The sequence below is a fragment of the Leptopilina heterotoma genome, unplaced genomic scaffold, assembly GCF_015476425.1.
Source record: "Leptopilina heterotoma isolate Lh14 unplaced genomic scaffold, ASM1547642v1 Lhet_19, whole genome shotgun sequence".
Lineage (NCBI taxonomy): Eukaryota > Metazoa > Arthropoda > Insecta > Hymenoptera > Figitidae > Leptopilina > Leptopilina heterotoma.
This window is the reverse complement of record NW_025110908.1, coordinates 232574-252315: the sequence shown is the minus strand read 5'-3', so window position 1 is coordinate 252315 and position 19742 is coordinate 232574. Positions and strand designations below refer to the sequence as shown.

The 19742-nt window shown below is 29.5% G+C and overlaps 1 protein-coding gene across 2 annotated transcripts in view; it reads right to left on the bottom strand.

Annotated features, from left to right (window-relative positions):
• LOC122500654 (zinc finger protein Xfin-like) overlaps positions 1-19720 on the bottom strand; it is a 58721-nt gene extending 39001 nt beyond the window's left edge. Inside the window, exons 1-6 of one of the 2 annotated variants that reach the window (XM_043609688.1) lie at positions 19564-19720; positions 15992-16193; positions 14724-15118; positions 14292-14529; positions 13239-13416; positions 9254-9391 (exon numbers count right to left, since the gene is read on the bottom strand). In XM_043609688.1, coding sequence (XP_043465623.1) covers positions 9254-9391; positions 13239-13416; positions 14292-14529; positions 14724-15118; positions 15992-16165 — 1123 coding nt within the window. In that variant the 5' untranslated portion in view covers positions 16166-16193; positions 19564-19720. Of the gene's footprint in view, positions 1-9253; positions 9392-13238; positions 13417-14291; positions 14530-14723; positions 15119-15991; positions 16194-18721; positions 18880-19563 lie in introns of those variants that run through there. The other variant, XM_043609689.1, reaches the window with a different exon arrangement.
• Positions 19721-19742: the final 22 nt, after the last annotated feature.

The window sequence follows — 19742 nt, the reverse complement described above, 5'->3', positions numbered from 1 at the left end:
CAATACAGTGACAATAAAATTTTCTCTCACAATTCTCCATTTTTTCTAACTTTCAGCGAAAAAACTAACACATTCAACCCATTCAAACACTCACGACACGAAAACAGAATTTTCAACGAAGATTTATTTCGATGATTTTTTTTTTTGGTAAAACAAAAACGAAGCTGAAAAATACTTTTTGAAAAAAAGAAAATTTTCAACAGAAAGAAAAATAAATAAAAATAAAAAACACTTTTTTAAAATAAAAATCATGATGATGACCAAAAAAAAGAAAAGGAACTTGAGAGAAAAAGTTATTCAAAACGTACTGCTTGACAATCGTCATTTAGTAAATTAGGAAAAAAATTTTCTCAACAATATTTTCTATTCTTAAACTTAGCAATATCTTAACAACTAGACATATTTAAATTCATAGTTTCAATTTTTATAAATAATGAATTTTACATTGCTGAAAGGAATTCGAATTCGCTTTAAATTATTTTTTAATCCATTTTTTGATTTTTCGATTTTTAGTCAATTTATTAGTTAAATAGTTTATCAATTGAATAATTTCTTTTCAATTAAATAATTGCTTCACAATTGAATAATTATTTTTTTTTATTAAATAACTATTTGTTAAGTAGTTATTTAAGTAATTATTTATTATTTAAGTAATTATTTATTATTTAAATAATTATTTAATAAATATTTAAATAATTATTTAAGTAATTATTTACCAAGTAATTGTTCACTAAGAATTATTCCTTGAAGAATTATTTATTTAGAAATTATTCATTAAGGAATTCATTATTATCGAGTATTAATTTCAAATTAACCGGAAAAAATTAATTTTCAATCAGCAATGCAATATCCCAAGAATAAATATCAAGAGGGCGTCAAGCGCGCCGATACAACGCGCAAGACTAAATACTTACGTAACATGTTTACCTGTTACCAATTACCAGTTACCAGTTACCAATTACTTTTTACCATATTTTATCCATTTTTACAGAAAATATATTCCCAAGTCTCTCCATTTATCTTTTTATTTGGATTTTGAATCTCTAATTATAGCGCTTCTCATATGGACCCAGAGATTTCTTCTTTTCTTCTCTCTTCTCTTGTGTGAAAATAAAAATAAAAACACGAAACTTGTAAGATTCAAAAAGGAAATCATACAAGTTTTTAATTTCGGAAATCGATCGAGAAACCAAAAAAGTTGGTTTCTCAATCGAAAATAAAAAGAAAAATCACTATTTGAGGATCGTGTAAATTCGAGTATTTGGAAAATTTGTCACTTTACTAATTTTCCAATTTTGGAAAATTGGAAAAATACTAAATTTTTTAATACAATTTGACAAGATCACCAAAAATCATCAAAAAGCTGAAAATAACGAGTTAATTAACAAGTTGACAATCGTTGCAAGTTAACTTAATTATAAACACTGGACGTGAGTTTCCCCCACGTAATTGTTTATAAAAAAGTAAACAAAAAGACTGCAAGAAATATTCAATTAAAAGGCAAGTAAAAATTGTCGGTGTCAGTAAACTTGTTTATAAACAAAAATGGCAGGAATTTAAATAAATTATTAATTAATCAATTATTAATTAATTATTATGAATAATTATTAAAAAATAATAATTGAAATAATTCGAACAAGCATTCAAATTTATAAACAAGTGAACCAAAGAGCTGAAAAGAGAAAAAATACATCGTTGCAAATTAACAAATTTATAAACAACAATTTTGCGAATTTGAGCAATTCACAAAATCTTATTTAAAAAAATGTTAATAAAAAAAATCTGGAAAAAAATACAAGAAAAGAGAAATATCGTTGCCCGTTAACTTATTTATAAACAAAATTTACCTGAATTTAAAATCCAGGTAAACAAATACTTAGAAAAAAGTTAACGAAAAAAATCTGAAATACAAGACAAAATATTGCAATCGTTACAAAACAAATTCCTAAACGCAAATTATGCGAATTCAAAAATTACAAATTCACATAATCGAAAATGTTTAAAAATAAGTTAAAAACAGCAAAAAGAGAATTCAAAGACAATATCGTTGCAAGTTAACTAGTCAATAAACAAATTTTCATGAATTTACAAACAAATTCTACGAATTGATGTTAACAAATTCGTACAATTTGTTAAATAAAAATTCAGAAAAAGAAAAAGTTTAGAAACAAGTTAGCAAAAGATCTGAAAATCGAAATAAACATACTTTACGAATACAATATCGTTGCAAGTTAACTCGTTTATAAACACGACTTACGTAATTTAGAAAAAAAAATTACGTAAACAAATATTTAGAAACAAGTTAACAAAGGAGCTGAAATTTCGAAAAAACATGACAAATATTTGCAAAACGAAATTTTTTACAACTCGTCCTATTTTCGTTATTATTATTAAATACGAAATTGTAATTAAAAAAATTGTAGACAACAAAATTACAATTTTGTACAAAAAAAATTGACAAAATTGTAATAAAAAAAATTACAATTCCGTGCAAAAAAAAATTAACAAAATTGTAATTGATAAAATTGCAATTAACAAAATTGTTGTAAACAAAATTGTTTTCGACAAAATTTTAATCAACAAAGTTTTAGTCAAAAAAAAATTGTACTCAACAAAATCGTATTTAACAGAATTAAAAAAAATATCGAGTTGTAAAAAAAAGAAAATGTAATTGTAAAAATAGTGTATAGTGTAAAAAGTGATGTGTAATAAAAAAAAAGATCTTCAATACCTAAAAAGAGAAAAAAAAATTCAACTCTCATTGTTGAATCAGCATTACATGACTCCACAATGAAACTGAATCACAAAAGTTGAGCTGGCTATTTCAAGATAATATTTCCGTCATGAGAATGACGCAAGTAAAAATCTCATTACGTTGAAGAGAAAAAAAAATAAAATAAAATACGGAAATTTTCAACTACCGTCACTTACGTGACAAAAACAATCAACTTGAAATAACCAAAAAAAATGGCGCTAAAAGCGGCCTGAAGATTCGATGTACTTCAAAAAAAAATGATTTTTACTTTACGATAAAATTCCCCACCAGTTAAATCAAACTTTTTTCGAAAAAAAAAACTAATAAGCAAATGTTACCAAAAAAAATGATTTATCCAATAGTTAATTTTACCGAAAAATAAAAATAATTTACTTTCGAAAAAAATCTGCAAATTTGAAATTGAAAATTGACAAGAGACAAAATTGACAAAGTTTACAGAAATATATCAAAATTATGAAATTTATCAATTTATCAAAAACTCGAATTTTTTTAAAAAAAGGAAAAAAGGTCAACATTGAAAAAAAATCAAATCAAGCTCAAAATTTCCTTTTTTCCAAATTTGAGATTTGATACAAAAATTAATTAAGAGAAATTAGAATAATTGTGTTACCAATACTCTACCTAATTTTACCAGAATATTTCTACCAAAATGGAGAGCCCAAGTGTTGGTTAATTAATCATTAATCTCGACTTCCAGACTGTGACCTCGTCTCGTCTTCTTCACTCTTCTTCGAAAGTTCAAAAATAGAACATTCGAATTAGAGACTGCTCTTCGTTACTGTCCGGCGAAAAACTGAAATTGCAGTTCTTCGCCTCGCAGAACATTTTCCTCCTCAGCACACTTTCACATCCGCGATATTACAAATATTTTTCCAATCGTCAAAAAAATTTCAACAATCGAAAAACATTTACTAATATTTACTCAACATTTATTCTAAAAAGCCACCAAAAAATAGTGTTTTTAGAATAAATGTAAATCAGTCGAAAAAATCTCAAAAATCTCAAAATAAGACTTTTGAAAAAGAAAAATGAAGAAGAAAAACTGGAAAAATTTATTAGAAACGCTGGTAATTATTCAAAAATAGAAAAAAAAACTATTTTTGAAATTAACTCTGCATTTGAATAAATTCCATCAGTAAAAATGCAAAATGTGCGCAAATGTAAAACAATTTTCCCGAATTTTCTTAAAAGATTCGAAAAAAAAATCTTTTTTGAAATTGCGAAAATTTGTTTCATAAATGCAGCAGGAAAAATACAAGAAATTGTAAAAAATACAAGAAATTGCAGAAAATACAATAAAATGTAGAAAATACAATATTTCTTGTAAAATTTCAAACACTAAAAAATCTCGAAAAAGGCAAACAACCAAATATTTAGAAACACCAAATTTTCGATCATTTTATTTCCAGGAGAAATTTTAGTCCACTTTGAAAAATTACAAATTCGTCACTTATGAAAGCAAATAGAGTTCAAAATTCTCAATCATACAAAAAATCCATTTTCTCAGTCTCTTTCGTACAAAAACAATATTTGAATTCAAAAGATCATGACGAAAATAATAATTAAACAAATTTTGTTTACCATTTTTACCATTATTACCAACAACCAGAAGAAAATCCCATCTCAATTTTTTGGTCCCCAGTCATCAGTCCATCGAGTCATCGTGTGTCTTCTTTTTTTTCAGCGCTCGGAAAAATCGATCCATTGAAAAAAGTCAACGACTCGATAATAAAACTCCAAGCAGCCGACACTCGGGAAACCCGCAAATTCTCGAATTCGGAAAAAGGCCAAATTCGAGAAAAAAAAAAAAGAAAATCGAAAAGGGAAAAACGAGGGAAATTGCAGAAACGAGCAAAAAGGCATCGCTTCTGAATTTTTCACGATGAAGATCGATTCATCATCACGATCGAGAAATCGCTCGATCGTAACGGAACATCGCGTTTTTCTTCCAAATCCCCAGACTTCGAATTTTTTCCTTTTTCCCTAAACACTTGGAAAGAAGACAAGAACAAGAAATTCAAATCATGGTATTCCACATCGATTCAAATATCATTTGAATACGATCAAGTACAATACCAAAAAAAAAAAAATACAATTTTTCAACAAATGTAAATGTGTTTGTGAAATACCAGAAATATTCCCAATCGAATATACTTCCAAATAAGCGAAATTTCGCCAATTGGGAAATATTTCCAAAAGAATACACCTGGCAATAGTTTTAACAGATGTAATAATGAAATGAAGAGAACAGCATCATAATTAAGTATAAATATACAAAATACGGGGTATTGTAAAAAAAAAAAGAGGTACATATATACGGAATTCCTTTCATATATATATATAAATAAGATATGTAAATCGGGTTAATTATCTGATGTATATGCGTTACGAACAAAGAAGCGAGTTATGTACACGTGGTTAGTAAAAAAAAAAATCTTTTCATCACGCGCTCGTTCTCAAGTCACAGAAAGTAGAGAATTTTCATCTTTAGAAAAAGTAGAAATTTTCAATAAAATTACCGCCACCATAAAGTAGTGTTCAAAAAAATCATGTGTCTTTAGAAACGAGCGCGCTATTCTTTTTTTTTAATGTGAGTTAAGTGTAAATACACTACCGAAGGAAGCATGACATGCAAGACGAATTACGCAGAAAACGCACAACGGTAATGGGTTTTTCAAAAATATTGTGTCCACAAAGATATTTTTCAAATTTTCGACGCGCGGACAGTTTTTTTTTTTTTGTCGAAAAAAGAAAGAGCAAAAATCGTTAAGAAAAGAGAGAAAGATCAACTGACCACACGTCGTATTTTTTTTTTACAAACTTTTTTAAGTATTTATTTATTCAAAATAATTAAATCGTTTGTAGACACAAAATTTCCAAAGAGTATCCTCCTTTTTTTCATCAACTACGTGTGAAAAAAAATACTACCAACAAAAAAAAAACACAAAACATGACTACGAGGGGTGCCTTCTGTTTTTTTTTCTGTTACTCATTTTTTTTTCTTTTTTTTTTTGAGGATTTAAAAAAAAGGGGGGTTTTGTTTTTTTTTAATCAGGCCCGCGGCAAAAAAGGATTCAAAAGTGATTGTCAAAAAGGATAGAGAACCGAATTAAAATGGCTTTGTCAAGGCGTCACTTGTCCTCGAGGCAATATTTAAAACCCTCTTTTGCCGCCCCTGTTAATTCACAATAACACATGTAATAAACTGAGCTTTTCTACGCACTGCAGATAACGTGGCGCAACATCGGCGCTATTTCAACGATTTTTCTTTTCAAACTTTTATTAATTTCTGTATTTATCAATTACTGAATTATTGTCTAGTAATTACTGTATTATAGTAATTACCGTAAAAACTAATTGTAAAACGAAAACTAAAAATCAGAAAATGAAAAGTAAATTCCAACGTAAAAATTCATACTTGGTTCTGACTGAAACAAAATTATTGGGCACCGTAAAAATGTGAAGCAAAAAATGCGTAAATAAAGAAAATAGTTTTCTGTTAAGTCCTCTATTTCCGAAACCGAGATAATTATTCAAGGTAACAAGTCTCTGACGGTGAAATAAACGACCTCCGCCATCAATGCAAACTCCTTCTCGTGCTATTTCTTTTTCTTTGCTATTTTACTGTAAAATATCGTTAAATCGATTTTTTTCAGAATTTTCGGAAAAGTGATAATTTTATTAAAAACGACGCGTCGAAACGTTCTCGCGATTTTTAAAATTCTTTTTTAGGTGACAATTTTCTATTACACGGAAAAAAGAGAATAAAGTAACTTTTTGCTATTTACAAACTAAAATCTAAACCGTCACGAATTTCTGCGCATTTCTATCAATTTACTATTTTCTTCGAAAATAGTCAAATTTGCCAGAAATGCACAAAATTTAACTCCTTTTTTCAAAAATAGTAAAAATTGCCAAAAATGCGCAAAATTTAACCACTTTTTTTAAAAAATAGTAAAAATTGCCAAGTGGCCAAAATTTTACTTTTTTTCCAAAAATAGTAAAAAATTCACACAAATACGCAGAAAATTTAATTACTTTCTTCAAAAATTGTAAAAATTTGCCAGGAATGCACAAAAATTCCCCAACGGTTTTTGATATTAATTATAAGAGTAGCAAAAAAATTACTAAAATCCATTTTTTTTTCGAGTAGATTATTTTCTAAAGATTCAAACAAAAATAATTTCTCAAAGTGTTCCGCACTGAAGTTCCACGCTGGCATTGACGGAGAGGTCGCTCCTCTCTCTCCGTTATTACCTGCTCTCCCACGTTGGATCACCTCGCGCCTGGCGACCATTCTAAAGAAAAAAAAAATCATTTTCGCACGCAAAGTCACGTATTTTTCCAACCGAAGAGGAACGAAAAAAAAATTTGAAGGGAGGGAGGAGGGCGAAAAAAAGCGAATTATATGCCAATATAAAGTCTGTCTCTCTCCTGCAGCATCTGCCAACAACAGCTGCAGTCGCTTTGCAGATGCAGCTTTCAAAGGGGGAAAGAGAGCAGATGTCTGAGTTCTGCCAGACGGCAACGTTGCCAAGTCGTCGTTCCGCAACCGTGGCACAGCTCGATATTTCACGTTTTTTTTTTTTTTTTTAACACGAAGGGGAAAATTTTCTGTTTTAAAACCGTTATTTCCTTTGAATTCTAATTTTTTTTTTCTTTCTAAACGTAAAAAAACGAGGAATTGAAACTTGAAGACGCGAAATTTAATCCATCGAGTCATTTTTAGTAAATAGTTATGTATCAGTATTTTAATATTTCGAGACTGAATTTCAATAAAAATGGAAAAAATTCTTTTGAAGTAAAATATTCGACTCGCAAAGCCTCTGCCTTTGTCTTCTCTTTTTCCGCCTCGCTTTTTTTTGTCCTGTCGCTTCATGCCTAGGAAACACCATTCCCGAGCGGATGTTTCTCCTCTTCGGCCGCCATTTTGTAAAAGCTTCGCCGAGTACAAGGTCAACGAGTTTCCGTGGGAACAAAGATCCATAAATCCTCAACTCTGCGCGGTTTTCATATAACCGAAACGTTCGCTACAATATTCAAATACCGAAAAAATATCTCGAAACCGTCATATTTTAATTTTTTTTCTATAATTGCAGTGCTAATTTTCTTAAACTTTTCATTTTGTAATTTTTTTCATTCCTTTCAGGACATAGAGGTGGTAAAAGAGAAAAAAAAGCAAGTCACGATTGGCATTTGCGAAAGCACTCTCAGATTACTTTTTGGTTTTCAATTTCCCGTGGCAACGCAATCTAGATAAAAAGTCTGTGTGTGTATATATAATTTTGCAGTGTATATCATTTCAATAAGTGTAACCCGACCTTTTTATAATCCGTTCACACACATTCTCGCACACAAAAAAAAAAATTTAGTCTAAAAATCCTGTCGCTAAAAATAATTTGAATTTCTTTGAAAATATGGAGAGGAAATTCTAAAGAGAGGTCTCAAAAAAACGTTATCGCCAAGTGCATGAAAATTAAAAATCCGTATAAAATCTATTTGAAATTAAATCGAATCATGTCAAATTTTGACATTTCGCGCATCTCGTTTCTCTCCCTCTGCATTAGCCAAAGAGAGAAATCTGCTTTCTTTTTGGATCAAAAGCAGACCATTAATGAATAACTTCACTTTTCGAGAGTCAAAAAGTAAAGGAGGGAAATTTTTCCATCCCCCATTTTATATCAAGGAGACAAACAGCTTTTCTTCAGATGGTCTCATCAATTTTTTTTTTATTTTCAGAGGAGAGAGAGGTCGAGACGTCGCGTTGCGAGGGGTGATAATGACAAAGAGTAAAAAAAGAAATTTACTAGAAAAAAAAAGAAAAAAAGAGAAGAAAGACCTCGCATCGCGACTATTTCAAAAAATTTGAAAAAAACAAATTATACAGGAAACCATATTATGAATATATTCTAATGAAAAAGGCTACGTGCCCTAGCCAGAAAGAAGCTCTTTCAGAGACAGTGCTACTCTTGAACGTACCGAAATTCAAGTTGAACCACGTTATCCAGCAGCGAAAAAACCCTGTCCCGCCTGCGCAATGGGCACTTTATTCCGGCGCATCTCTCTATTGATACGCTTCGGAAAAATTCCAAATAGTGCTTTTTCTCAAACAAGTTTAATCACGAATTCACTTTAACTAATTAATTTACGTTTTAAAATTAAGTCGAAAAATATCAAGAAAAGAACGATTAAATTTAAAAACTTATTTAAAAAAAGCACATTTGCGTTTATAATCAAATTTTAGTGAACAAAGAACTAGACAAAATTTTTGTTCCAGTCATAATTGTGTCACTTGTGAAAAAGCGATCGTATCGAAGACTTTTATTCAATAAAGTCATCAAAACTCTCGACTTTTTTTCATTTTGCGAATTTTTTTTTTTATCGATTTAAAGTAATTGATTTTGTAATTGTGCCAATTAAGAGTGCCTATTGTTACGGGGGTCAGCGGTAATTGGAAACTGGCGATGATGAACGTACCTTGGGAGTCCCTTTGCGCTTGGACGGCTTCGTGGGCTGCAAGAAAGACTTCATCTTGCGCTCCAGGTCCACCAGCCACCGAGCCTACGACTCCACCCGCATTACTCCTATCACCCGTTACGTGCCACGCCGCTAAGCCTGCTCAAAATTGAACAGAAAATCAACCACGCTTCCATGAGTAAAGTTTCACATTTTAAAAAAAAATCAAATTAAATTAAACTCAAAAAATTTGGGAAAAATTGCGACTTTGTATTTATTTCAATTAACAAAAAATAAATGATTTACTGAATTAAAGAATTAAAATATAAAAAAAAGAAATTACGGAATTAAAAAATTAATTTTACTGAATTAAAAGAAAAATTTCTGAATTAAAAAATAAAATCAGCAAAGCTTGAACGTAGAATTAAAATTGCCATTACGAGTACATGAGGGACACATGGACCAGTAAAAAGCTCTACGTCAATCTTAACCATTTTATTCTTCAATCGCCAGATTTTTTTCCAAATATAAAATTTTTTTACTAAATTGCAAATTCTTAGAATTTTAAAAGTCGAATTAATTCGCTAATTATTCAAATTTTAAAATTCGAATTAAAAAGAAACCAATTCTTCAGATTTTAAAATTCGAATTTTGAGTAATTCGCAAATTCTTTGAATTTTAAAACTCGAATTTCCGATAATTCACCACTTCTTCGAATTTCAAAATTCGGATTTTTAATTAGCGAAAACTCTTTAAATTTCGAAATTCGAATTAAAATGAAGGAGCAAATTATTCGAATTTCAAAATTTAAATTAAAAAGAAGCTAATTCTTCAAGATTTCAAAATTCGAATTTTGAGCAATTCACAAATTCTTTGAATTCAGGGTGTCTACTATTTTCGTTTAACAAAATTCCCGGTTATTTCCCGGTTTTTCCCGGCTATATCCTAATTTTTTCCCGGTTTTTTTTTCTTATCAAATGTAAATTTAAATTTGATTTTAAACATAAATAAATCATTAAATTTTCTGAAAATAATGTTTTTTTCAATAATTTTAATTAAAAACTTGGAAAATACTTGAATTAAACAAAGAATTTTTTCAAGTTTTTAAAAATAATCTTGTCTCTTTATAATTATAATTGAAAATTGGATTTTTCAATTTTATTAAAATTACATTGATAATAATTGAACTTCTGCAAAGAATTTTACTATTTATAAAAATAATTGAATCCTTCCAAAAAATGCTATTATTTATGAAAATAATTTAATTTTTGTGAAGAATTTTATTAAAATTTTTGAAAATAATAAGCAGCAATAATTAATTATTTACTTAATATGTAATAAACATTTAATTTGCTTAAGAAATAAATAAATATCATTTATTTGAACATTCAGAAATTTAAAATGATAAAAATTTAAGAGAAGTTCAATAATTATAATTATTAAATAATAATAGAATAGTATAATTTTTAGAAGCAAAAAATTGATTTAAAACTGTAAGAGGGACTTAAAATTTTAAAAATAAAATTATAATTATGGTCACTAACTTCCCTTGATTATTTTCGAAAAATTTAAATAAAATTCTTTAAAAAAATTCAATTATTTTTCAAAAAAAGTAAAAAAATTTCAATGATTTGTTTAGAAAAATTCAATTATCTTGAAACAATAGAATTGAAAAATTACAACAATTTTATTTTTTAGATTTAAAAAAAATTTTGCGAAAGTTCAATTTCATTAAACAATTTTAAGTATGTATATTTTTTTAAATTAACTAATAAAAATTTTAATTATTAATCTTCGCAGTAAGAAACATGAATACATTAGAATTTTACTCTTTATAATATTCAATTATTAATAAATTATTAAATTAAAATACTTTGAAAATTCTATTTGTTAAAAAGTTTCTAATGAATTTCTTTAACAAATTTAATTACATATTTTCAGTCGAATTTCACATTATTTCTATTAACTCCATAATTTTTTTAAAATTTATTTACATAATATATTTGAATTGGTAACTGATTTTTTATCATCAAATTAATTATTTTTAAGTAACTTAAATTTAGAGAACAGTATAAATATCTATAAAAATTGAAATAAAAATTGATTTTTTAAAAACAAATTAAAATAATAAAACTTTTTTAATTTTTGTGAAAAAATTCCCGGTTCGGTATAAAATTCCCGGCTAATTCCCGGTTTTTCCCGGTCAAATAAAATTCCCGGTTATTTCCCGGTTTTCCCGGAATTCCCGGTTAGTAGACACCCTGGAATTTCAAAATTCGAATTTCCGATAATTCACCAATTCTTCGAATTTTTAATTAGCAAAAATTCTTTAAATTTTAAAATTAGAATTACAATGAAGGCGCAAAAAATATTTAAATTTCAAAATTAAAATGGAGTCCCAAATTATTCAAATTTCAAAATTAGAATTTTCATTAATTCCCTAATTTTACGAATCTCAAAATTCAAATTTTCCATAAATCGCAATTTTTCCAAATTTAAAAATTCCAAATTAAAAATGAGGCAAATTCTCCAAATTTAAATAATTAAAGTTTAAAAAAAGGACGAATTTTCCGAATTTAAAAATTAGAATTAAAAAGAAAACGTAAATTTCTGAAAATTCAAAAAGGACGCAGCGTTAGGTAATGATAAAACAGCATTGAAAAATCCGACAAAATTAGATAGAAATACATACGTTTATTACGTAAGACCTCTTCCAGTCTCAAGTAATAGACACTAACAAACACAATAATACATCTTTACAAATCACAAAGTCTTAAACAATTTAAATTACAATCCAACGACGTTTATACAAAAGGAAAAAAAATTCCACAATACTGTTCAACTCAGTCTTTCATAAAAACAGTCATAAAAACCACCAAGAACAATAATTTTCAGTTCAAGTTAGTATAATAAAACTCTCCAGTTAGCGCGATTAGAATCCTAAAAATAATCACACAATTCCTAGCGAACTCAAAAAATGTAAAACTCATCTCAAAAATAAATTCAAAACAAAATCTAAAACATCTGTTTATTAATTTTTTTTTACCTTGTTTTTTGAAATATTTTTATCTTTTTTGAATATTTTTTTTTAAGTATTTTTTTTTAGTTTTTTAATATTTTTAAAATTTTTTTATAAATATTTATGGTTTTTTTTAAATATTTTTTTTGAATATATAATTTTAATACAATAGAAACGATTTTCATTTTTTAAATAGAAACATATTGTAATTATTTGGAGGAAGTCGGAATATTATTAAGATTGTCTATGCCGAACGGGGGCGTTTGGTTGAATCCAGCGCCTCCTGACGACATTCAATTTTTTCAAATAGAACTGTAGGGTTGAACGGTTAATTCCATACATCTCGGAGGCTTGAGTTGTACTCACGCCCTGATGCAATATCGCCTCCAGAGACATTTTAACCGAATCTAAACTATATTTTCGACCCTGTTTACTTGCCAATGATTTAAGTAACGCGCCTACGTCAACATCTTGAGTCATTCGTCTCGTATTCGGCCTTTTTTTACAATCGAGGAAATGGGCGGCCCAAAGGGCACCGCCACCACCCGACCGACACCGTGCTATCGCCCCCCCACCTGCAACGAGGAAACCCAAACTAGTCTCCGGCAATATTAATTCGCGTCCCAAACAACAAAAAAACATAACTCACGATTCCTAATTTTTCTTTTAAAACCTGATAAAATATCTATTATTTCTTTTTTTTATTTTTTCTTTCAATTTTTTGTTGTCTCTATTATTTCTTTTTTTGATAATTTTGTTTGGATTTTTTTAAGTTTTATTTTTACTTCTATGTATTTTTTGTTGTTGTTAATTTTTGCTGTTTTTTCTTTTTTTCAATGCAATTTTTTTTCTTTTTGATGCAATTACTCCTGTTTTGAGATATGAAAAGACTGAATATAAAATGAAATATCAAAAAACTTAATACTGCGTCCTGCTAATTTTCGAAAAGAAAAAAATCGAGTAAACTGGATTGAAAGGTAAACTCACCAGGATGTTGGTTAGGGTCGTGAGAACTTGGACCAGCCCTATTACTATCTTCCATTTCGTTAAGGTCATTCATGTCATCATCTAACGTTAAGTCTTCCACACTCTCCTCCGGGTCGTCCAAATACTCGGACTTTGGTTGTATCATGTCTTCGGTAGGTTCAGGTTTTTCGACAGGTAGCTGCAAAAAACCAGGGCGAAAATTAAATTCCCTCTCCTTCAAAATCAACCAATTTCTCTTAAATATTTTCAAAAATTAAACACAAACTCAAAAATTGTAACTTTCAAAATTTTAATTCAATTAAATTAAAAATAAAATTTAACGTTTCCAATAAAGAAAATTTACAAATTGGCAAAAAAAATGTAATTTTTAAATTTAAATTTAACAAAAAATATGATTTTTAAAATAAAATACAAAAATTTAATTAATTTTTTTTAAATAGCAAAAAGAGCGCAAAATTAATTTTTTGAGCAAAGAATTTCCTCTTTGAAGAAATATTAAATATTCAACTTTGAAATATTGAATTTTGAACATTAAAATATTTAATTTTGAATATTGAATTTTTAACATTGAAATATTTAATTTTAAAGATTGAAACATTTAATTTTGAATTTCTGACATTGAAACATTTTATTTTGAATATTGAATTTTGAACATTAAAATATTGAATTTTAAAGATTGAAACATTTCATTTTGAAAATTGAATTTTGAACATTGAAATATTGAATTTTGAAGATTGAAACTTTTAATTTTAAATATTGAATTTTGAAGATTGAAACTTTTAATTTTGAACATTGAAATATTAATTTTTTTCCAAATATCAAAAATGTCTCGTATCGTTTCCGATCTGTAAGTTTAAAAAAAACCTTCTCACAGAAGGATAAATACGAAGTATGATCTACCAACGAAGCGAAAGAAGTTGACCAAAAAAAAGAGCCAACCACTTTTAGACGCTGGCAAACATATTTCATATGCAACAAATAATATTCAATTTTTCTTTTCTTTTCTTATTTTTGTTTTTAAAAATTCGATTTTAAGTCAAATTCGATGCTAACCTGAAGCATCTCGTCGGCGGGTTTCGTCAACTGTTGCATGAGCGCCGACCTGCCGAGGGAATCGGCAGCATCGGCATGAGATTTCTCATCAGCAACAGGAGCCACTCCCAACGCTGGAACAGGTTGTTGGGTCATATCACTAGAGTTAGATTCATGATTTTCTATAGAATTGTCTTCGCCGACGCTTCTTCTTCTAAGTCTTTTTCTCTTTCGGGAGACAGGACTTTGTGAACCTTCCCTGCAATTTCAAAAAGAGACACAAATTTTAGAAAAATCTTCTATAAATTTCATTACTATTTTTATGAATTTTACAAAATTTACTCAGTAATTTTATGAATTTTATGAAATTTCCAAAATTACTCAGTATAAATTTTACGAAATTTCGGAAATTTTATGAGAAGTTAAGTTGGGAAAAAAAGACGATGCGCTTACCTGGAGGAGATACCTTTGGGGATGGAGGGGCTGGCGGAGTCTTCGGGTAAATCACCAACAGAGCTCTGTGCCAAACTCTGCCTAGGAACTTTGCTGTTCTTTTCTATTGTGAGACCGGAAGACGCATGTGGAATGTCTAACGACGGAGCTGTCGATTGTGAGCTGACTTTACTTTGCCTGGTGTCCGGTTTCGTGCAACCATTGCCACCAGTTCTACTTTCCGAGAGGCCTTTGATTTGTAAAGACTCTGCGGCCTTTAGGAGGGCTGCCAATTGGTCTTGGGAGATATTCACTTCTCCCCTGTACATGTAGTCCATCATGGCTTTTAATTCCTTAAACTTAACATCTTTGAGTATAAACACTGGGTGCTTATCGTAATGTTCGCTGAGGAGGCCCTGCAATCACAAACAACAACAAAATTACAAAATCATTTCTTTTATTCTCAATTTTACTTATTACAAGAAGCAATTAGAGAAAAAATGTATTTTATTCTTGTGGCCAAAAGGGCCACAAGAATAAAATACATTTTTTCTCAGTATTTAAATTTTTACACCTTATTTTAATTATACAATTTTTATTTTATTATTATTGTTATTGTTACAAGGATAAAAAATGAGTCATGGTATATACAGCAATAATTTCTAATTCTGAAAAGAAGTTAATAGTCTCGTCATAAAATGAAAATCATCCCCCTTGACCTCCCGATGAGAGAGTTGAATAAGAAAGGCAAGAACAACGAGTTCTGTTGTATTATAACTTGAATGAATAGAGAGAGAGAAAATTAAGTATTGCTATAGCGGTGGTTTCCCCCCACCCCCCCATCGCATAGAATCCCAGGGCAAGTGCCCTGGAAACCGGCCATCTTGCTTTCCCTGTATTGATCAGGAGAGAAACCAGGAGGGGATTCAGGCTATGCCCCCCCCCTCTCTGGCTTCTTTTACGCAAGCGACGGCACAAACCATAAAACCCAATACCTGCCCCCGCCCAAGCGGCGAACAAGATGAACCGCCATCTTGTTTCTACTTTAGTCTCTCCAGTCTCTCTAGTTATTGATTTTAACTCGGAAAAAGCCGAAAAGGACAAAGAAACGTAAAGAAAAAGGTTTTTTTCCTTTACGTTTCTTCGGACTTTCAAGTTTTTTTCCGAATTTTTCCAAAGAGACTGGAAAAATAAAGACAAGAAGGCAATTTACCCATGACCTCATTTTTTGGAAATGACTGAAAGAAATAAGGATTAGTAGTGAAAATATTGAGAAAAAAGAAACTCACCTCAAAGTATGGACTGCATGCGGAGAGGACCACTTTGTGGGCCTTTAGGTACTTCCCCTCCGCTGCTAATGTGCAATCCACTAATGTACCGGATTCTAGTAACGTGTCAAAGTTTTGTATTAGTGTCGTTTGGTGGTTGTTCCACCTTAGGCAGAACTGTTGATCGTCCTCCATTCTGCTGAATTCTCGTTATCTTGTCAGGCTGTCCAGGTTGAATTCGGTGGAGAAAAGAAGTTGGCGGAAACAAAAAACCGAAAATTCGTTTAAATATGCTACCTTCGTTTTAAATTTACTTGAAACATTTGAATTTTCGACAAAACGAACTGTGTGTTTATAATTAAAACTTGGATTTTGTTTAGAAAAAAAAGAAACGCGTTTTTTGTCGACTACGCGTTATAAGTCTGAAACCCGGACCCGCAAGCTCTGCAACCAAACGTGGAAGCTTCCAAAATGGCTGTGATGCAAGCGCGTCGGTCGGGACGGCGAGCCTTTCCCTTTGTGCGTATTCCCCTAACGGTAATGTTGAGAGAAAAGTGGGGATGATGCGGGAGGACGCGCATGTATAGCGCATGCGATTCCAGCGAGGCTGCGCAACAAGAAAACGCGATGGTTCGGCTTCACCCTAGCTCTCCCAGCGGCGAACCAAACGTTGACCTCGCCCGGGTATCCGCTCAATCGGATTTTTCAACTTTTTTATGGCGAGAGCAAGAGAGAGAAAGAGAGAGAGAGACTCTTTCTGGACGTTTAAAAATCAATATCCACGAAAATCTACTTTTATTCACCGAAAATGCTGAATATTCAAGTTTTAAATAAATAAACAATATATTTTAAATAATAATCGACTTTTAAATAATTTTCCGAAAAAAAACCAAATTCTTAAAAAACAAATTAAAATATTTAAAAAAAAACAATATTTATACTTTAAATTGTAGGTAAAATTATATTTTATTAAATTTAAATTTTAAATAAAAATTAAATTTAAATAAAAGAAAATTTTTAAATTATAATGAAAAAATAACTAAAAATTTAAATATTAAAAAAAAATTGAAAAATTTAAATATTAAAAGAATTGAAAAATTTATAATTATTTAGAAAATTAAAATTCAAAGAGAGTTAAATAATCAATGGAATATTTTCCCTAAAATGTGCTTCGATTGTTGAACTTTATTCAAATTGCGAACATAGAAAATCAATAAAACTGCGCATGCAAAAATGAATGCAGCGGCTATTTTATCGACAAATTATGAACGAGGAACACAATTTTCACAAAGTTCGAAAGCAACAATTTTAACAAAAATACCCAAATTTTATTGATTAAAAACAGAAAAATTTTCGAAAAAGGAAAAATTAGTTGAAAATCGCGAATAAAGTTTCTTAAAACAATTTAGATTCAAAAAATGTTCTCATATTATTTTGATAAAAATATTCATTCTCATAATTAGAAAAAAGTGAAAAATAAAATAAAGTTATGAAAAAAAGTAAATAAAAATTAAATTGGGAAAATATGGTCATAAATTAAATAAAAATTTAATTATAAAAATAGAAATTAAACAAATGTGAATAATAATTATGAAAGAATAAATAAATCGAATTTGTAAATAAAATAGAAATTAAATTATAAAAAAATTAATTAAAGAAAAATTAAATTATTAAAAGAAAAATAAATAAAAGTTGAATAATAATTACATAGAATTTTAAATAAAAATTAATATTATTATTATTTAAATGTAAAGAGAAATTAAATTATTAAAAGAAATTTAAATAAAAGTCAAATAATATCAACATAGAATTTTAAATAAATAATTATTATTTAAATAAATAAAAATTAAATTATGAAAATAAAATAAAATATAAGTTAAATGAAATTAAAATATTCTAATAATTTAATGATAATTTTGTAATTTGTAATATATAATTTACTATAAACTGGAAAAACATAGAAACCCGAATAAATTAAAAATCAAATTAAACAATTTCAGCAGTAAATATTCATGATCATACTGAAAAAAAGCATGAAAAACGATTACTCTAAATAAAGTGATGAAATAAAGGGAAATGTGTTCTGGGAAGACTACCGTTATTGATCCAAAGAAGTACCATGGAAACGATTCCACTTCCATTTCAAAATGGAAGCCTTCCACGCAAACTGGAAAAATCAATGTGGTACTTCGCCACATGCGCGAAACACCGGCATCGATTTACCAGATAAGAAACATCGCGCATGTGTATGTGTGTGTGAAACATAAATTGTCAATATACACAAAATTCGCAATATTGCATAATCTATTTATAATCAGACACCGCTTGCATTATTTTTTTCCACGAGCAATAACGAAAAATAAAAACAAAAAGAAAATATTTCCCAAGTTTTGAAATAATACTGTAAATTTAACCGTAGAGAAACATCAAGACGGAGTGAAATTTTCAATATGGCCGTCAAACAAGTTACTCGCGAACAAAATGGCCTGATGACGAGTCACTTGAAAAATGCCCCAAAAAAAAATAATTGTAAAAATTGAAAAAAGTACCAAAAATATCACGTGGGATTTTATAAAAACAAAAATTTATTATAAAATACACATAGGGTTTGAGGGGGGAGGGGGAGAAAAAGTTATTTAAGTTCGACGCGATACGCCCATCGAACTTTTTTTTCTATATAATTATCACGAAAACAAAATATAAACACGCGACTTCAAATTCCAAATATAAGTGACGTAAAAGTTCACTTACCCCACTTTGGATTAAAAAGAAGTCTAATATCACAGCTTAAATAGGTGAAATCGCGAAGCTCAACGAGCGTCGTTGCACGACGACCGCTTCCCTTTTCAACAATGGCGTAAAACAGTCTTCCACTTCAACGCAGGCTTCCCGACAGGATAAAAAAGAAAACCCACTGACATGCGCACTAGGGAAAAGGAGAGGCGAATCGACCACAATTATATACGAGAAAATAAAAAAAGGGAATGGCCCAACCCGGATTTTAATCCCGTGGCTATGCCTGCATAAGTGGAAAAAGTGTAATTAAAAACCCATTTTTTCAGAGTAGAAATTAAAAAAACGTCTATTCACTATATAATCAATTTTCTTTCACTAACATTACCGTAAAATTAAAAAATAAAATTTCTAAAAAAAACACTACACGAAACGAATTAATTTAAAGAAATATTAAATTTATTTTGAAAAGTAAAAAAAAGTATGTAGGTAATTTCGAAATAACCGGCCGACGACCGCGAGGCAAGGAAAAGCTAATCAATAATGGCCGACTTGTGTAGCTTTGTGGGACAAAATGGCGATTAACCATTAAAAAGCTTCGAGAACACGGAATATATTATTTTTCTTCGAAGCTTTTTAAAACTACGATGAACAATCTCAAAAAAGCTGAAAAAGAACCCGAAAATAGAAATTATCAAAAGCACGCGATTACTAAAAGGGGGGAAAAGGAATATCGACACAGGAGAAACGACGCCATGACCTCGATTCCGTACCAAGTCAAATTAAAACACGATTTTCACGCGAAAAAACACAAGAAATTTAATGAAAAACACAAAACAATGATAAAGAAAGTGACTTACTTTGACGCAGTCTTCTTATTATCACAGTAGGACGAATCCTTGGGGGAAGAACTGCGCATCCGGACTCTCAGCGCTCACTATATCCTCTCTCGTTGAGTTCTTTTTACACAATGGCGCGATGGGGGAACGCTTTAACGATCGTTGCGGGTCCCACATCCCTTCGTGCAGGGACAACGAAA